General features: G+C 54.1%; 2 protein-coding genes across 5 annotated transcripts; one reads left to right on the plus strand and one right to left on the minus strand.

Moving 5' to 3' along the window:
• Positions 1-1,393: 1,393 nt before the first annotated feature.
• On the plus strand, positions 1,394-13,679 carry Atp4a (ATPase H+/K+ transporting subunit alpha). 3 transcript variants are annotated; one of them, XM_078033091.1, is made up of 22 exons: positions 1,394-1,468; positions 1,556-1,696; positions 1,811-1,870; positions 2,210-2,413; positions 3,468-3,581; positions 3,791-4,043; positions 4,315-4,583; positions 5,168-5,366; positions 5,663-5,772; positions 5,854-5,988; positions 6,477-6,669; positions 7,644-7,819; positions 8,804-8,940; positions 9,012-9,162; positions 9,257-9,425; positions 9,514-9,668; positions 10,825-10,948; positions 11,293-11,438; positions 12,330-12,463; positions 12,848-12,949; positions 13,034-13,125; positions 13,315-13,679. In XM_078033091.1, the coding sequence occupies exons 1-22, from the start codon at positions 1,457-1,459 to the stop codon at positions 13,341-13,343; spliced, it is 3,105 nt and encodes a 1,034-aa protein (XP_077889217.1). In that variant the 5' UTR covers positions 1,394-1,456; the 3' UTR covers positions 13,344-13,679. The 3 variants fall into 3 exon arrangements, with proteins under 3 accessions (XP_077889217.1, XP_077889216.1, XP_077889218.1); XM_078033090.1 differs by having other exon boundaries at positions 5,663-5,988; XM_078033092.1 differs by lacking the exon at positions 12,330-12,463 and having other exon boundaries at positions 5,663-5,988.
• A 2,992-nt stretch (positions 13,680-16,671) lies between these two features.
• Tmem147 (transmembrane protein 147) lies at positions 16,672-18,570 on the minus strand. 2 transcript variants are annotated; one of them, XM_005330595.5, is made up of 7 exons: positions 18,339-18,570; positions 18,197-18,266; positions 17,608-17,667; positions 17,387-17,523; positions 17,163-17,247; positions 16,945-17,066; positions 16,672-16,861 (listed from the first exon to the last, which is right to left on the minus strand). In XM_005330595.5, the coding sequence occupies exons 1-7, from the start codon at positions 18,413-18,415 to the stop codon at positions 16,738-16,740; spliced, it is 675 nt and encodes a 224-aa protein (XP_005330652.1). In that variant the 5' UTR covers positions 18,416-18,570; the 3' UTR covers positions 16,672-16,737. The 2 variants fall into 2 exon arrangements, with proteins under 2 accessions (XP_005330652.1, XP_005330653.1); XM_005330596.5 differs by lacking the exon at positions 18,197-18,266 and having other exon boundaries at positions 18,339-18,472.
• Between the last annotated feature and the right edge of the window lie 148 nt (positions 18,571-18,718).

Genomic DNA, 18,718 nt, shown 5'->3' on the forward strand with positions numbered 1-18,718 from the left:
GGAATGATTGTGGATTTGACTCTGAGCAAGAAGGGACGCCGTTGAGGGTTGTAAGCAGAGGAGCGACACCAGCTATTTGACACACATGGCTCAGAGATGAAGCTCAGGGCACCCATGGTCTCACCGCAGTGGCAGTTGGGGACTGCACCCCATGCTACTCCTCTCTTGGGGTTTTCTATATCAGGCTGGGCATGAGCAGTGGGGTGGGTGTGGGGAGGAGCTCAGGCTGCCCAACAGCTTCGACTTTCCCAGGTGACCTGCTCCAGATGAGAAGGACGTCGCCAAGGCAATTATCTAATCAGCTCCACTCTCACCTGCCCCAGGGACCTGCCTACTCCCTGGGCCAAACATGACCATACAGAGACCCCAGCATTCTACCAGCCCAGCCCCTCACTGCTGCCCCCAGAGGTCCCTACCTGGGGGATTTGGACTTTTTGGTACCTGGAACTGGGCACCAAACACCGAGTTTAAGCCAGGATGCTTGGACACATCCTCTCCCCATTTTTCACCTTGGTTCCTCCTTCTGGCAGGGTGGCGTGGAGACAGGGGAATGGTTAAGATCCCCGATTGCTATAGCTGGTGGTGCAGAGTGCCTCGGAGACCCTCTTTGAACCTCCTCAAGACTCAGTTTCCCTCTCTGCACAATGGGAATAATAGAGTCCCTTCGCAGGGGTTTGTTGCAAGAACCTGTGAGGTCACATGTGTGCAGAACCTAGCACATTCTTGGGGCTACCTGTGTGATGTTTGGTGTCTTGTTGGTGGTACCACGTAAGAGGCTCTGGGTCAGAAGTGGGCTGGAATCCTTAGGCACATCAACCTTATACAAAATCCTACCTGTCTAGGCCTCGGTTTCCTCATCTGTACAATGAGCTCATGAGAGAACAGAATTTTGCAGGGTTGTTGTGAGAAGCTAAGGAGATCATTTGAGTAAACCACACAGGGCAAGGCTAGCCCATAATAAGTCCTCAGTAAATGACAGCCTTTACAGAGACTATTATGGGCATCCTTCCTGCAGGTGACCAGGCCTGCAAGAGGACACTCTGCACCTGACCTATCTGGTTCTGAGTCTTGACTTTATTATGCCTTCTCTTGGGGACTGTGGGCAAGTGGCTTGACCCTTCTGTGCTTCAGGGTGTCCCCCCTTAGAGTTGTTGGAAGGTTAAATAAGTCCTCACACAGTGCCTGTCACACGTCACTGCATGTTTGTTCTCTTTATTGTCATTGCTGTGGTTTTCCCGGTGATTCCTGATCTGTGTGAGGCTGCATTGGGATTTGGGCAGGTTGGAGCAGTCCACTGGGAAATGCCTGTACTGTCCAGGCCTGGAGGTCACCCCAAGGAGCCCTGTAATCAGCTGTAATCAGCCAGTTCTGCCCCACCCCCACCCTCCCTGGGTATATCAGAGCTGGTCTGGCCCCAGACTCTGTGGAGGCCAAGGGAGGCCAAGCTCTAGGCACCATGGGAAAGGCAGTGAGTGGGGTCCTGGGCTGGGGGCTTGGGGTGGGAGCAGGGTCCCAATGACATCTAATGCCTCCCTTGTCCCACCTCATCTCCCAGGAGAATTATGAGCTCTACTCAGTGGAGCTGGGGCCTGGCCCTGGTGGGGACATGGCCGCCAAGATGAGCAAGAAGAAGGCCGGTGGTGGGGGAGGCAAGAGGAAAGAGAAACTGGAGAATATGAAGAAGGAGATGGAGATTGTGAGCATCGGGCCAGGCGCCTTCGGGGCTGGGGACGGGGCTGGGAACTAGGCAGTGGGCAGGGGTGGGCGCTGGCAAGAGCCAGACAGCAGTGCCCTGTCGCCCACCTCCCAGAACGATCATCAGCTGTCAGTGGCAGAGCTGGAACAGAAGTACAAGACCAGTGCCACCAAGGTGAGCCGGGGCTGCGGAGGAGAAGGCACCGAAAGGGCAAGAGGGGGAGAGGGGACAGGAGAGCGTTAGGGGTTAATCTCAGCGAGAGACAGAGACAGGGAGGGGCAGAGACAGGGAGAGAGGAGCGGGGAGAGAGAGAACAGGAAGAGAGACAGAAAGATGAGAGACAGGAGGGAGGGAGGAAGGGGGAGGGAGGAAGGAGCGGGGGTGGGGAGAGGAAGAGGAAGAGGGACAAGACAGAGATGGGGGAGAGGGGAAGGGGGAGGAGATGGAGGCAGAGGGTGCATGGTGACAGGACGGCCCTGTGACCTCCACCACAGTCCACCCCTCTGTCCCCAGGGCCTGTCTGCGAGCCTGGCAGCTGAACTGCTGCTGCGGGATGGGCCCAACGCACTGAGGCCACCGCGGGGCACACCAGAGTATGTCAAGTTTGCCCGGCAGCTGGCAGGAGGCCTGCAATGCCTCATGTGGGTGGCTGCTGCCATCTGCCTCATCGCCTTTGCCATCCAGGCCAGCGAGGGTGACCTCACCACTGACGACAACGTGAGTGGTGGGCCCTGCAGGCCAGACACAGGATACAGGGACCTGTGGGACAGAAGACATTGAGCCTGGGACTCAGGACAAGGGGAACGTAGGATGGGGATTCAGAGACATAGAGATGCCGTTCTGAGTCATGGACCCTGAGGGGACACTGGGATGTGAGACACACCCAGGAACATAGGTCACAGGGACGTTGGGATGAGTCTTGGGTGAACCCATCTTGGTGGAACGTGAAGACATAGGAATGCAATAAGTAAGAATATGGGACTTGGGAAACAGAAGATATAAGACAAACTAAGGCCTCAGGACACAGGGACATTAGGACTTCATATGAGACACCAGGGACATAAGGGACATGAGCCATAAGACAAAGTACATGGAGAGATATAAGACACCAGACATAGAAGCAGACAGAGGAAATGGAGATGCAGGACAAAGAGATGTTTGATACACAACAGGGTCAGAAAAAAGGTCATGGGGACTCGGGGACATTTATGACATTGGGCAGAGGTTTGAAAAGTCACAGGAAAGGTGACATGGAATGGGGACTAAGAGGTACATAAACGTGGGGACTGAGAATTTAGCATAAGGTCTGTGATACACAAGCACACGGATATGGGGACATGGGGACACAGGGACTATTGGGTGTAGGAGATGCAGAAGGTGGCATACGGATTGTAGAAGAGACAGAAACATGAGGAGATATAGGACATGAACATGGCCATAACAGACTTGGAAGACATAGGAAAAGGGAACACATATGACCAAGGAACACAGACACGGGTCACAAGCCACAGGAGATAGGACCATGGGAAGACCCAGAATTCAGGAGCCCAAGGAGCCAGGGCAGGAGGGACTGGAATACAGCATAGGTGAGCGTGGCGTGCAGAACCTGCTGGTGGGTCTCGGACCAAGGGAACAGTACCGAGGTTTCCTAGTAGTGGGAAACCACAGAGGTGACCCCAAGGATTCCAGGGGCCAGGGAATGGGGCGTGGCCTTGGGCAAGGAGTGTCTAAGGCCTAACATGTAACCCCAGCCCCTTGACTCCTCCTGCAGCTCTACCTGGCCATCGCCCTCATTGCTGTGGTCGTGGTCACTGGCTGCTTTGGCTACTACCAGGAGTTCAAGAGCACCAACATCATCGCCAGCTTTAAGAACCTTGTGCCCCAGGTGGGTCCCCAGGCCCTGCCTCTTCAGATTCCAGAAGCTCCAGACCCACTCAGGCAGGATCCTCTTCCATCAGGCCCACCCTTAACTCTGACCTCCATATCTCCACTAGGGCCTCAACTGTCCCCATGTTCACCTCCCCACATCCCTTTACACTCAGCAACCTTCACCCCTACCCCTGCCTGTTCTATTCTGGTGCCCCTGCCCCACAGCAAGCCACTGTGATCCGAGATGGGGACAAGTTCCAGATCAACGCAGATCAGCTGGTGGTGGGTGACCTGGTGGAGATGAAAGGTGGGGACCGTGTGCCAGCTGACATCCGCATCCTGGCAGCCCAAGGTTGCAAGGTGGACAACTCCTCACTCACCGGAGAGTCTGAGCCACAGACCCGCTCACCGGAGTGTACCCACGAGAGCCCACTGGAGACCCGCAACATCGCCTTCTTCTCTACCATGTGTCTTGAGGGTCTGTGGAGCCCCTTCCCACCTGTTCAGTAGTCACACGGCCTCCATGCTTCCCTTACGGCCCCGCTGGCTCTTCTGCTGTGTTCTGTGGCATGTTCCTCCCACCCCACATGACTGCCACCTCTCCAGGGCACACTGACTCTATCACCTGCTATAACTACCCCATTCATGCTGCCTCTGTTGTCTCCACACTGCCCCACCCTCAGTGCCCGCTTCGAAGCCCACCCCCACTGCTGCCTACCCCACCCTGAGCCCCTCTTGGCCCACTGCAGGCACAGCGCAGGGCCTGGTGGTGAACACGGGTGACCGCACCATCATTGGGCGCATTGCATCCCTGGCCTCAGGAGTGGAAAACGAGAAGACGCCCATTGCTATCGAGATCGAACATTTTGTGGACATCATCGCAGGCCTCGCCATCCTCTTTGGCGCCACGTTTTTTGTGGTGGCCATGTGCATAGGCTACACCTTCCTGCGGGCCATGGTCTTCTTCATGGCCATTGTGGTGGCCTATGTGCCTGAGGGACTGCTGGCTACTGTCACAGTGAGTGAGGAGGCCAAGGGGGTACAGGGAGCTGAGAGTCTGTCTATCTGTTTATTTATTCATCCAGGCTTCCACCTCCACCTTCCTATCTGTCCATCCATCCACGCACCTCCCCATCCACCCTCCACTTTCCCATCATCCATTCACTCAGCATTCGCCTGCTTCAGGCCGTGTCCTGGGCCCCATATGAGGGCTTGGAGATGGACAGGGTCCTAGACGGAGGAAGCTGAGTCCCCTGTTGGCAGCTGCCCTGTAACCAGGCCTTACATAGTCACATGTAGTCCAAGAGTCACCCAGAGGAGGCTCAGGGGTTCATTTTCTCATTTGATTGTGCTCATAATAGAACATGCAGAATCTCAGCTGGGACAGCTTGGAGTGTATCTGGGTGATTGGGAAAGGCAACCCAAGTACGAAGCCCAGATTGGACCAAAGCTTGGTTTTTGTTTTGTTTTGTGTTTGGCAGAAGAATCTCCCACTTGAAACACTGTGGCTGGTGTGAAGAACTCCCCAGCGCTCTGAGTGGAGGAAAATGGGACTGCAAGCAGGAATTTGTCCCTGTGTCTGAGTTTTTCACCTCTCCCCAGGTCTGTCTGTCCCTGACAGCCAAAAGGCTGGCCAGTAAGAACTGTGTAGTCAAAAACCTGGAAGCAGTGGAGACCCTGGGCTCTACATCGGTGATCTGCTCTGACAAGACCGGGACCCTCACTCAGAACCGCATGACTGTGTCCCACCTGTGGTTTGACAACCACATTCACACAGCTGACACCACGGAAGACCAGTCAGGTCTGAAGATGGGAGGGGACGAGTACTGGGACAGGATCCAGTGGATGATGGAGACCTGAAGGGATCCCGGGAAGGCTTTGCCTTAATGGGAAGGGGGTGGGACTCAGCTCCAGGTTTGTGAAGGAGCGCTATGTCCCGTTCACAGAAGGCTGAATATTGGGTCTAGAGACAGGGCTCTGATCTAGGGTCCCACTAGGCCTGGGGAGGCACTCCAACCTGAACGCAGGGGGAGGGGCTCGGTTCTGGTCTGGGAGAGTCTCTCCCTGGCGCTGCCAGCCCGGGTGTCTGGTCTTCAGGACAGACTTTCGACCAGTCCTCGGAGACGTGGCGGGCGTTGTGCCGCGTGCTCACCCTGTGCAACCGCGCTGCCTTCAAGTCCGGCCAGGACGCCGTGCCGGTGCCCAAGGTGAGATACTGGGGGACCCGGGGTCATGCTGGGAACTTGGTGAAGCCAGGTTCGATCCTGACGATCGGTCCCCAATCCCAGCGCATCGTGATTGGAGACGCGTCGGAGACTGCGCTGCTCAAGTTCTCCGAGCTGACGCTGGGCAACGCCATGGGCTACCGCGATCGCTTCCCCAAAGTCTGTGAGATCCCCTTCAACTCCACCAACAAGTTCCAGGTGTGCAGCCTGAGCGCCCCGCCCCGCCCCGGTCCTGGCCCGCCCACTTCAGGCCCCACCCACAGTTAGGGCGGGCCTACGCCGCTGTCAGTGGGGCTTTTCCGCAGGGTCCTAACCATCCCTCGCCCTGCCCACAGCCCCGACCCCCCTATGGTTAGGTCCCGCCTACATCTAAGCCTCCTCTCTGGTCCCTCGCAGCAGGGACATCCCCTCTCCGAGAGAATCTTGGTATCAGGTCACCCGTGAGTAGTAAGCCATCAAATCCTGTTTCCAGCCCAACTCCACATCCTAATTCGGCCCATTCCTTGTGCTCAGGACTCTGCTCTGAGCCTGGCCCCGCCTAGTCCTCAGCCTCTACCTAAGACCGGCCCAGCACTCAAGGCCTTCACCTTCTCTCTCCCCAAGACCCTTCAGGCCGCGTCCCGTGTCCCCAGCTCCGCCCCCATCCTCCGTGGCCGCCCACAGCCCCGCCCCTTCCCTGCCCACAGCTGTCCATCCACACACTGGAGGACCCGCGCGACCCGCGGCACTTGCTGGTGATGAAGGGCGCCCCCGAGCGCGTGCTGGAGCGCTGCAGTTCTATCCTTATCAAGGGCCAGGAGCTGCCCCTGGACGAGCAATGGCGAGAGGCTTTCCAGACTGCCTACCTCAGCCTGGGGGGCCTGGGCGAACGCGTGCTCGGTGAGACTCGCCCTGGGTGGGTTACCCGGTGTGCGAGGAGGAGCTAGCACAGACCCTGTCCAGCCGACCCTGTCCAGCCTTCCTGGCCCAGCGCTGAGCCTGCCCTTTCTCATCTGATCTGCCCCAGTCCACCATTCACCTTTGACTTTCTCTGTCTCAGTCCTGACCTCTGTCTAGCTTCAATTTCTAACCCAGTCTCTCCACTCTGGTCCTCAACCTGACCATCCTCCTCCTTACCTAACCCGTGACCCCATGATTTTTTTCAGCCCTTGCCCCGACTTCCACTTTCCAGGTCCCCCTATTGACCCTTTGACCTTCCCCAGTCCCTGTCTCAACTCAGGACTCCCCCAAACCAAATCCTTGTTCCGACCTTCAGCCTCCTTCAGTTTTTGTCTTGACCCCTTATACTTCCCTAACCTCTGCCTTGACCCTGGAAGGTACAGACTTGTGGTCCAATTCTTTTTCTTCCTTCCTCCCTCCCTCCCTCCCTCCCTCCCTCCCTTCCTTCCTTCCTTCCTTCCTTCCTTCCTTCCTTCCTTCCTTCCTTTCTCTTTACTTGCTGTGTGATCTCTGGCAAGAAATCTTCCCTTGTGTTGGCAGCAGCTTGGCAGGCTAAGGCAGGATTGCAAGTTCAAAGTCAGCCTCAGCAATTTAGCGGATCTTGTCCCAAAATAAAATTTTAAAACAAAACAAAACAAAACAAAAAACAAAATAAACAAACAAAAACAAAAGGCTGGGGATGTGGCTCAGTTCAATCCATGGTGCCCAAAAAAAAAAAAATGTTTCTTTCCTCAACCCTCAGTTTCCTTATCTGCAAGATGAGGGTATGCCTCACAGAGTGGTTGTAGGAATGGAGTCAGATAACATGCTTGGCATCCACAGGTGCAAGGTGCCTGGTTATTTTGCTCATCTCCTGGGCTTGCTAGAGTAGGGTCTGCCCAGGACTCCTCTTTCACTTCCCTATTTTCTTGTAGGTTTCTGCCAGCTCTACTTGAATGAGAAGGACTACCCACCTGGCTATGCCTTCGACGTGGAGGCCATGAACTTTCCAAGTAGTGGCCTCTGTTTTGCGGGACTCGTATCCATGATTGACCCACCCCGGGCCACTGTTCCTGATGCTGTGCTCAAGTGCCGCACAGCAGGCATCCGGGTATGCCACTGGGGAGAGGACCAGGCAGTGATGAGGACAGAGGGTAGCAGTATTTGGGAATGTGGAAACCCAGTGGCAGAACCCTCCTGAAACTGGCTTGAATAGAATATATTGGTTCATGATGCTGAAAGGTTCCTAGGAATGTATCTTCAGGTACAGCTGAATCCAGGTGCTCCATATTATTAGGAATTTGCTCATGTCTCAGGTATATCTTTCTCTCTGCTGGCTTTATTCCCAAGAAGTTGCTCAATTTGGATGGGTAAAGATGACAACCTGCCTTCTCACCCCCAACAGCTTTAACTTTAACAGGGAGTTCCTACCTGTCCTGCCAGATTGGGTCACATGTTCATTCCTGAACCAGTCATCATGGCTGGAGGATAGCATACCTGCCCAATCTAGAAACCTCATTTCAACTAATGGTCTGGGGGACAGAGATGGCTCCTCAATGACAAATCAAGGGTGGAAGAGCCATTGCTGAGCAAATCATGCCCAAGCCTTTCCTCAGGTCTCCAAGGCCCTATAAGCTCTGGGCCTTGCTCCCACTCTGGGCTCATTCCTTAGCCCTTTTCCCCCATTCACACCAGTTGTGCTGTTCTTGCTTTTCCTCCAACAGTTCAGGCATATTCTCACCTCCTGGCCTTGGATTTACTCTCTGCCAGAAATGCTCTTCTTAAAGATTTTTCTCACCTCCTTCTGGTCTCTGCTCAGATGTTACCTACTCAGTGGGGACTTCCCTAGGCACAATTAACCTGAGCCACCACTTCCTTCACTGAGCTTATTTTCCTCCCTCCTTCTAAACATGCCATATCACTTATTTATTTTGCCTGTTTACTGTCTACCCCACCAGAATGTCAGCTCCACAAAGTACAGGAGTACTTTCCTCACACTTGGTTGAATAAAGGAGTGTATCAGCAGATGCCTACAGGGAGGACAGGGAGACTGGGTTGATCGAAAGGTGTCAAGGAACCGCTGGTCCCCCCACAGGTGATCATGGTGACAGGTGACCATCCCATCACAGCCAAGGCCATCGCAGCTAGTGTGGGCATCATCTCGGAAGGCAGTGAGACAGTGGAGGACATTGCTGCCCGCCTCCGTGTGCCTGTGGACCAGGTTAATCGGAAGTAAGTCCTCCTCAGCCCTCGCCATGGTTCTCCCACAGGCTCCAGCTGAGAGCCTCCCACCCCCTCTCCAGGGATGCCCGTGCCTGTGTGATCAATGGCATGCAGCTGAAGGACATGGACCCATCAGAGCTGGTCGAGGCCCTGCGCACACACCCTGAGATGGTGTTTGCTCGCACCAGTCCCCAGCAGAAGCTGGTGATTGTGGAGAGTTGCCAGAGACTGGTGAGACCCTGCTGACGAGGCCAGGCAGATGGCGGGGCAGGCCCTGGGCTGGCGTCTCTCTGACTCTCCACCCACCTGTACCCATGGCTTGCAGGGAGCAATTGTGGCCGTAACAGGGGATGGTGTGAACGACTCCCCCGCCCTGAAGAAGGCAGACATTGGCGTAGCCATGGGCATTGCTGGCTCAGATGCTGCTAAAAATGCAGCCGACATGATCCTGCTGGATGACAACTTTGCCTCCATTGTGACGGGTGTGGAGCAAGGTCTGGTCTGGCTAGGGAAGGGAAGGCCGTGTAGGTGCAGGTGGCAGTGGGCTGCCAGGAAGCTGAGGTGCCTGCTGTACCCCCACAGGCCGACTGATCTTCGACAATCTGAAAAAGTCCATTGCCTACACCCTGACCAAGAACATCCCGGAACTGACCCCCTACCTCATTTACATCACTGTCAGTGTGCCACTGCCCCTCGGGTGCATCACCATCCTGTTCATAGAGCTCTGCACCGACATTGTGAGTCTACAGTCCCAACGCCCCACCCTACCCATGGTGCCACCCACAGGTGGACTCCATGGACATGGTCATCACATACACTCTTGGACACAGAATGACAGGACATAGGCACACATCAACAGGTGGCCAGGAGTGGACATGCAGGTGGGCAGGCCTGGTCAGACACACAGGTGGACACTCAGGAGGCATGCAGAGACCATGGACATAAGGGACTCTTGGAAATCTGGACAGAGATGTTAACAGATATCTGGCCAAACATGGATCACAGACAGACATCCCAAAATAGATATGGACAGACAAACCCCTTCAAATAGACCAGCCACAGATACAGCCCCAAATGCAGCCAGGTACATGGCCACATTGACATGCTTATTAGTTTAGTCTCTAGTCTGGCCCTGCCCATGATAATTTACTTAATGTTGTCCTTATGAGCAAGCACTCTGTGAGATGATTCTATTGTTCCCATTTTGCTGATGAGGTCATTGAGGCATAGATTTGGCTTGCCGCAGGTCACACAACTAGTAAGTGGCATATCCAGGATATGAGTCTGGGCAGGCAGGTGCCCCAGGCCTGTGCACTTGATCAGTATACTCTGCTGCAACTGTGTCACAGGACCGTCAGTGAGCGGGGGGGGGGGGGGCAGGGGTCACAGGGACACTGAGGAACTGAAGAGATACAGAGTGACAAAATAGCATGGGAGCAGGGACACACAAAAGTAGGGAGACAATTATAGAGAAAGAGGCTAGAGACAAAGAAAAAGATGAAGAGACAAGAAGTAAGAAAGAACTACAAGGAAGCAGAGAGGCCCAGACTGGAAGCCCCAGAAACCAGAGAACAAACTAGATGACAGAGAAGGAAAAGGAGATGAGCAAGGAAGGGAGAGAAGGGGAGGGGAGAGAATGCATGTGACCAAAGGACAAAAGCAGACATTCTTATGGAGATGGACTCCAGGAACATGTGGCCAGACATGCCAGAACTCCCATGGGGGCAGCTGGACACTCGATGTCCAGGCAGGTGTGGTCATGTGGTCACCGCAGGTCCTGCTGCCTAGCCTCAGTCTTGTTCTTTCCAAGGGGCTGTAGTGGGGCAACTCTAGAATATGGGGGACAGGAGCCCAGACAAATCCTCAGCCCTGGTTTCTTCTGCTCCTGGCTAGTTCCCATCTGTGTCCCTGGCATATGAGAAGGCTGAGAGTGACATCATGCATCTGCGACCACGGAACCCAAAGCGAGACCGACTGGTCAATGAGCCCTTGGCTGCCTACTCCTACTTCCAGATTGGTGAGTGCCCGTGGGGCCAGGACGGGGCTCCCCAACTTGCTCTGGCTCGCAGTGCTTGTTTTCTGTGTCTCCCTGGTCCCCTTCTCTCGTGTCAACTCTGTGGTGGGTGCTTTTGGTATATCTTTCTTTTCTCTGTTCCTGTCTCTCTGCACCTCTGTCTCCTGTGTTCCTAATGATCTCTCTTGGGGTCTTTGCTCTTCCTGTGTCCCTGCCTCTGACGCCATGTCTGTGTTTGTCCATATGGACTGTTTCAACGTCACTGGCTGTGTGTTCTGGACCTTCTTTGTGTACCTGTCTCCATCTCTGTTCCTGTCCCTCCTTGTGTCTCCTTGCTTGTCTTCCAGGTGCCATCCAATCATTTGCTGGCTTCGCTGACTACTTCACAGCCATGGCCCAGGAGGGCTGGTTCCCTCTGCTGTGTGTGGGGCTGCGGCCACAGTGGGAGGACCATCACCTACAAGATCTGCAGGACAGCTATGGCCAGGAGTGGGTGAGCCCCTTTTCCATCCTATTCCATTGCTCCCTCTTTCCCAGTGACATCCACCTGTGTGGTCCATACTCACTGCTCACACAGAACTGAGTTCAGCCACAGCATCCCAGGCACCCAAACTCTCTTCCAATTCTGGGGGAAGGGGCCTTTCCCAAACCATCTGTGGTTCTACGCCCCGCTCCTGATGCCCACACCTGCAGAAGGGCCTCTCCCTTCCCTAATAGCAGCACAGCATCTTAGGTGTGGAAGTTCTTGTCATTTTCCTTGCAGTGTCCCTCACACTCAGTACTGGTGTGAGTGGTCCATTTCAATGAAGGTCTGGAGCACAGTGAGGCTAGACGTGACTACCAGATGTGTTTAGTTTGCTCTAAAGAATAACAGAATACATAGGGTTGCTGGGAGGATGGAATGAAAATGACACACAGGAACACCAGCTGCCTGGAGCACAGTAGCTGCTCCCTACACAATTAGCTGCTATTAAAATTAGCTGTGCTGAGGAAAGGGATTGCATGGTGGCTGTACTGGAAGTGGGGCATATGCCCTGTGTTCTCTAAAGGCCCTCCTGGCCACTTCCCTAATTTTGCCATCTGCCTGCCCCTGGAGTCGCTGGACTTTGCAAATCCTGCCTCGAAGTTCCAATTTTCTTTTCCTCTTCTTTTGGTTGCCTGAGAAATCTGTCTTCTCGGTTCACTGTGAAGCAATCTAGCCTGGCCTACTGTGTCAAGTTGTCCAAGCTTTGCTAGATTCTCAAACCTCCAAGATGCTGCATTATTCCCTTCCCCCAAGCCCAGTCCCTGATGTGAGGGGAAAGGTGCATTTAGGGCTCAGGACCTTGGTGCCCTGCGGAGGCTCTGTGCTGGGCTCAGGCTAATTTGTCTCCTTCTTGTCCAGACATTTGGACAGCGCCTGTACCAGCAGTACACCTGCTATACTGTGTTCTTCATCAGCATTGAGATGTGCCAGATCGCTGATGTCCTCATCCGCAAGACACGCCGCCTCTCTGCTTTTCAGCAGGGCTTTTTCAGGTGTCCCTAGCTGACTCCAGCCCCCATCCCATCCCCATCCCTGGTCACAACTCCCATCAGACCTTGATGAAGGCTCACTAAGCCAGCAAATGCCAGTACCACTGGATACCCAAACCTTTCTATCAGTTGACCAGTTGCTCTCCCATGTGCCTCTCAGCTGGCCCTTCCGTGTTTCCTAAAGGGCTGATGCTGACAGGGCCAGCTCCCACTACTGGAGAGGCCTGGGCTGCTCCAATGTCAGATGTGTAAACATCCCCTGTTGCCTCTGACAGTTGACCTGCCTTGACCCAGCACCCTGATTTCCATCTGGTCCCCGAGTCCTGTTGGTCTATCTTCATCCCAAGTCTGCCAACCTGAGCCTGTTTCATTCTGCCCCACCTGCAGGAACAGGATCCTGGTGATTGCCATTGTGTTCCAGGTCTGCATTGGCTGCTTCCTGTGCTACTGCCCCGGAATGCCCAACATCTTCAACTTCATGCCCATTCGGTGAGGGGTGGTGAGGTGTAAGCAGAGGGATGGGGACACAGACCTCGGGATGGCCTTCACCTTGCCATCTTGCCTGTGCTTCAGGTTTCAGTGGTGGCTGGTCCCCATGCCCTTTGGTCTCCTCATCTTCGTCTATGATGAGATCCGGAAACTTGGAGTTCGCTGTTGCCCGGGGAGTGAGTGTGGAACTGGGGGGATGGAGGCGGGGGGCTGAAACATTCTCAGAGGTGCTGCCCTGACTTTGATCTTCGACACTTGACCTCCAAGCCCTCCGTATCAAATTGCAATTTCATAACCTCTGAGGCCATTGTTCCCTCTGACAGGCACCCCCAGCTCTGAGACTCCTTTCTCTCTCTCTCCCCCAGGCTGGTGGGACCAGGAGCTTTACTATTAGAGGGCAGGCTGCCTTCAGGCCATCCCTGCATCTAGCACAGGCCAGTGAGCATGGGACTCACAGGACCTTCTGGAAGACCACCAAATCATCTGTATAATCAAGAGTCCCAGCCCTACCCATGTCTGCTTCTGAGCTATGGCACCCCAACCTTGAAGGGGCTCTATTCACTACTCTTCCCCACCCCAAGCTCCCTTCCTCCTGGGGAAGCAGTCCCTAGGCACTGGCTGCTCCTGGTGAGATGTGCTTGTCCTTGGGACACCAGGCTGGGCAAGAGGGCTGCCTGGGACTCTTCGTTAAAAACACATATTTAATAGTAATAAAACAATCCCCACATTGGCTGTGCTTTTAATTGGTGCCAAGTGCTGTCTTAAGTGTTTTTCATCAGTGCCACTGACCTCTCACAGTACTACGGTGCGGGGACTATTTATTCAGGGTTGCAGTCTCCTGGGCCTAGGACACAGCCTGGCAGATAGTAGGCATTCAATAAACCTTCCTTGGAGGCCAGAGGTGGGGTAGCTCAGTGGAAGAGCACTTGCCTATCATGCACCAGGCCCTGGGTTCAATCACCAGCACTGAAAAACGCAACACAGAAACCAAAACAGAAGAACCACCTCATCCCCCAAATCTTCCTTGGGAAAATCAATTCTAATTTCCTTGCCTAAGTTTGCAAAATTTATAGGTAAGTTGAGATGCGGCTGCAGGCGCCCTCTAGAGATGGCCTTTAGCCACTCCAGTACACTGTGTCTGGGCTTTCTGTTCTCAGCACCACTTCTCCCTCCTGGGAGCTCCTGATGAGAGGATCCAAATTTTCCCTGCATTAAGCACCACTGCCCCCTGCCCTTAACAGGGTTCTGCCCTCATTCTTCCTGCTCACTCTCTTTGCCCCTGCGAAGGCCAGTCCCCCAACCAGTTCCTCATCTGAAGTTAACACCTCCAACTGCTGGAAGCACCCAACTCCACCTCCCCTGTTGGCCACTGCTCTTTGCTTCTCTCTCTTCCCTTTTTATTATGAGTTTCTCTGCCTGGGTCCTGGGCTTCTTCCTCTTCACCACAGACCCTGATGTCTTCAGTTCTGTCTCTGAAATGATGCCTACATATGGGGTAATGACCAGGGCCTGCTTCCCAAGCCTGTCTCCATTTACTGTTCAATCTCACTGACAGCACCACTATCTCATCAGTGTGAATCCTCCCTGGGAGTGCTGGGAACCTCTGGGGGAACAAGTCCCAAACTTGTGCTATTCCAGACTCCTCTGCACCTTTCCTCATCTCTCATTTCCCCACTGTGTCCTCTACTGATAAGCAGAAACATGGCACATTGGTCACCGCCATTTCTCTAGCTGGCTTCTAGCCTCAATCCTCCTGCCCTTGCCAATTCTGTGCTGGTCCAACTCTGGCCTCGTGGCATGTATCTCCCTCCATACAACAACCAAGCACAGCTTTCTAAGCTAAATTTAACCCTGTCCTTCCCCTTCCCAGAGCTCTCCATGGGTCCCCATTTCCCCATTCAATTCTCCAGTCAGCCTCCAGTGATCTGGTATCTGCCAACCTTTAGTGTCACAAGTCCCCTTGAACTTGTTCCAGCTAGTTCTTGGGTTCTCAGAACATCTACTCTGCCCTACCCACATCCTCTCCACAGAGCCCAGCCTACCTCCAGGGCGGGTCAGACAACTCCTCTTGGTCTCCAAAAACCCTGTTTTCCCTTCACAGCTCTCATCACTGCAGCCAGGCTCATGGCGATCTACCACTGCCCAGGCTTCTCCATCACATCTGACCTTTCTAGCCTGCGCTCCCCGGACCTTAGCCCTAACCACTCTACTCTCCTTCATCCTACATAAGAAGGGATTATTTCAGACAGCTGGTTATTTCTATAAACTTCACCTATCTCAGTTAGTGTAAAGGGCTGGACAGGTCATGAGAGGGAGGTGTGGGAAAAGTAACACTACCACAAAAAAATCTACCCAGATGGGCTGTGGGTGTACCCCATTTTCTTTCCTCATTAAAACTGAGGTGATCAATCACTCCCAGCCCCCAAGAAACTTGAGAACTATCTTAGGCCCTGAAGAAGGGTGGGGCTACAGGGTGGCTTCCTCATCTGAGGGTAAATGCACACTCTGAAAACACCAACTGCCATAGCAGGGCTGAACAGAGCCATCCTTTCCCAGGACTGAAGTCAAGTGAAACGTAGGTGCTGTAGGCTTGGTGGAGGGTGAAGGCAACTGTCTCATCCCAGTGGGAACACTAGGGCTGGGGAATACTTTCCTGAGGGGGCAGGATTTGCATCAAGCTTGAGCTTGACATTCAAAGGTCCACTTCTGGTATATGTCCCTCAGGGAGGGTGAGGAGGTAGGGCAAAGAGCTGGTCCAGTGGACCAAGGCAGGGAGTGTTGGTGGTGGAGGGTGGCATCTAAGACAATGTCCAAGCTGGTGAATTCCACTGCTGTGCTATTTTGCTGTTGCTAACCCTATACTCCCACCCTGAAGACTCAGGCTAGGATGTGAACTGAGGGGCATAGGACTGAGTCAAAGCACCAAGAAATCAGAATCAAACCCACTTATGCCCACCCATGGAGGGCCTCTTTTTTTTTTTTTGATACTGGGGATTGAATGCAGGGGTGCTTAACCATTGAGCAACATCCCCAGCCCTTTCTATATTTTATTTAGAGACAGGGTCTTGCTAAGTTGCTGAGGCTGGCTTTGAACTTGCAATACTACTGCCTCAGCCTCCCAAGTTGCTAGGATTATAAGTGTGTGCCATGCGCCCACTTGGATTAAATGATGTTAAGAATTTGACTGTAGAAATCAACCCAGGGAGAAACTCCAGAGAGATCAAAGGTCAAAACCAAAGGTCACTCTTTATGGCATAATGAGAAGCCACAAATTGTTGTAAGCAAGGAAGAGTGACCTAGCAAAACAGGTATAGACTGAAACACCAACCCAGCTATAGGCTGTCACTTAGAGGATGGATTGGAGGATGAGACTGGGGCTGGGAATCTTAGAGGTAACTAGCCAGGGAAGAGTCCAGGTGGGAGAGGGACCAGTTGAAGGTTTGAGGAGAGGAAGAAGAGCCCTCAAGAGCCCTCTCTTGGATTCTAGCTCCCCTCTATCAACTGTTCCCAGGCCTCTGTGGCTATTCAAAGGTCATCTATTTTAAGCTCTTCATCTATCCTTGAAAACCAGGAGTCTAGGAACTGTGAGGACAGAGGAAATGTCAGAGGACTGACTGGCATCCCAGCTTGTCTGCCTGGTTCCAAAGCCAGAATAAGGGTCTCTAGGACCTAGGCGGACATAGTATAGGGAGACAGTTCTTGAGAGAAACAGAGGCAGAAACAACTTTCCAAATACTGTTTACTTCACTAAAACAACCTGGAGAGAGGCAGGGAAAAGGTCACCAGTCCTAGGAGTGCACATTGACAACGGCGACATACAGGGCCAAAGTGCTGAGGGCCAGCAGCCCTGTTACCACTGCTCGGGCCAGCAGTGCTGTCCAGCTGCCCAGGGAGCAGAGGTGGACGAAGGTCCTGTGGGGAAACATCACAATGAGGAAAGGAGACCAGAAAACCCACCCTCATTTGGACCCAGCCTCAAAGCCCCCTGAGCTCACTCCATGACAAAGGCCTTGTAGACACTAAGGAACATCAGCAGGAGGACAGCTGGCCGGAAGGTATGGTACAGGTCATAGCGTGTTATCATCCAGACTTGGGCAGAGGCAACGATGTAATGGACCTGACAGGAGGGAAGCAAGAAGTTGGGGCCAGGCCTTGGGGAGAGATATGGCCACTGAAAAAAGGTATATGTGGTACGGAGAGCAGGACTGCATACCAGACTGATGTTGGAGTCAATGCTCATCTGGATGTATTTCCAGTCAAACTCAATACCCCGGGCTCCAACCCAGAGGGGGATGCAGCTGAAGAAAGCAAAAGGAGGGATTTTCTGGTACCCAGACATCCTTGATACCCAGACTGAGGCCACCCCCTCCCCCAGCATCCCTGTCCACCCAAGTGTCCTTTCTTAGGATAGTATGGGGTCCAGGCTGCTACACACACCGGGACATAATGAGCTCTGCGGTGGCCCAGCCCAGGGCAGCAACCATGATCTTGTACTCCCCCTTGCCGGCATTCCGGGACATGACAAGGTTTAGGCCTATTAGGTCTGCCACATCCACGCTGGCCTTCATGAACTCCTGTGGGTCAGGTTGAGGCGTTAGTAAGCATAGGGCCAAGTAGCCCTGCTTGTGCACTTCCTGTCCCACCCTCACCCTACTCACCCCAATGAAGTCATAGATGCCACCTTCCCAGGTGGGGAAGAAAGTGGCCAAGAACAGCATCTGAGAACAGAAAGCAGAAAGGTCACCTCAAGGTGAGGGGGAAAAAAAAAACACTTATGTGTTTTGTGGACAGTTAATGTTCCTGTGAAAAGCGGGACACTATAGATTCCAGGGGTCTTTCTGGGAGAGAGTGGCAAGATCACAGGGCTACGGGAGATAGAAGGTAGATGTCTGTGTCTGTGGGGGCTGGGAATTCACAGGGGGTATAAGGTCTAGAGGTGCTGGGGTGGCAACTCAGGAAGTGCTACCAGCCCCGTGTGACACGCGGCGGGGTTAGTTATCGCTCTTAACCATACCAAAAAACCTCTGTGCCAATCCTACAACCGAGGTTTTCTCAATTTTTACCGAAAAGTGCTAAGAAAAAGTTGCTTCAAGACCTCATCTCCGGTTCCACCCCTTCTGGGGTCCATACTCCAAGGGACCTATGCGGAGTCCTGAAAGCGATCCCACGTTGGGGGGACAGCGGCAGAGCTGTCCCTGGGTCTGGAGAGCGTGGGGGCCAGACACGTGGGGTCCGGGCGGCCCTCACCTTGCATAGCTGCACAAAGAGGTAGGTGACCCCGGCCTGGACGCATTTCCAGAAGGCGTTGTACTCAGACCTGGAGAAGCGGGCGGTGAGGGGTCGGCCTGGGCCCCGCGCCCTCTCCGCCCCGCGCCCGCCCCGCACTCACAGGCCGCTGCACTTGTACGTGATGAAGTAGGGGAAATAGGCGAGGGCGAAGCAATTCCCGAAGTGGAACAAGGTCATGTCGCCGGCCGCCCGGTCCCGCCTGCGCGGGAGTCGCCAGGCGACCTCTTTCGACGCGGGTCTCTCGCCTCCACCGGCGTTCTCGCCGGGGTAGGGGCCTGGCGCCCACCTGACTGGACTGGCCGCGGCCCGCGCGCGGCCTTCTGGGAGCGGTAGTCCGGACACAGGCGTCGCGCGCCGTGACGTCAGAGCGCCCGCGTCCGGATCTCGCTTCCCAGGGTTCCAGAGTGGAACGCTGTTGAAACACCTTATCGGCCACGCTGCGCGCCGTTCCCCGTTTCTCATAAGTGGAATGCGGCTCAG

Source organism: Ictidomys tridecemlineatus, chromosome 15 (genome assembly GCF_052094955.1).
Source record: "Ictidomys tridecemlineatus isolate mIctTri1 chromosome 15, mIctTri1.hap1, whole genome shotgun sequence".
NCBI lineage: Eukaryota > Metazoa > Chordata > Mammalia > Rodentia > Sciuridae > Ictidomys > Ictidomys tridecemlineatus.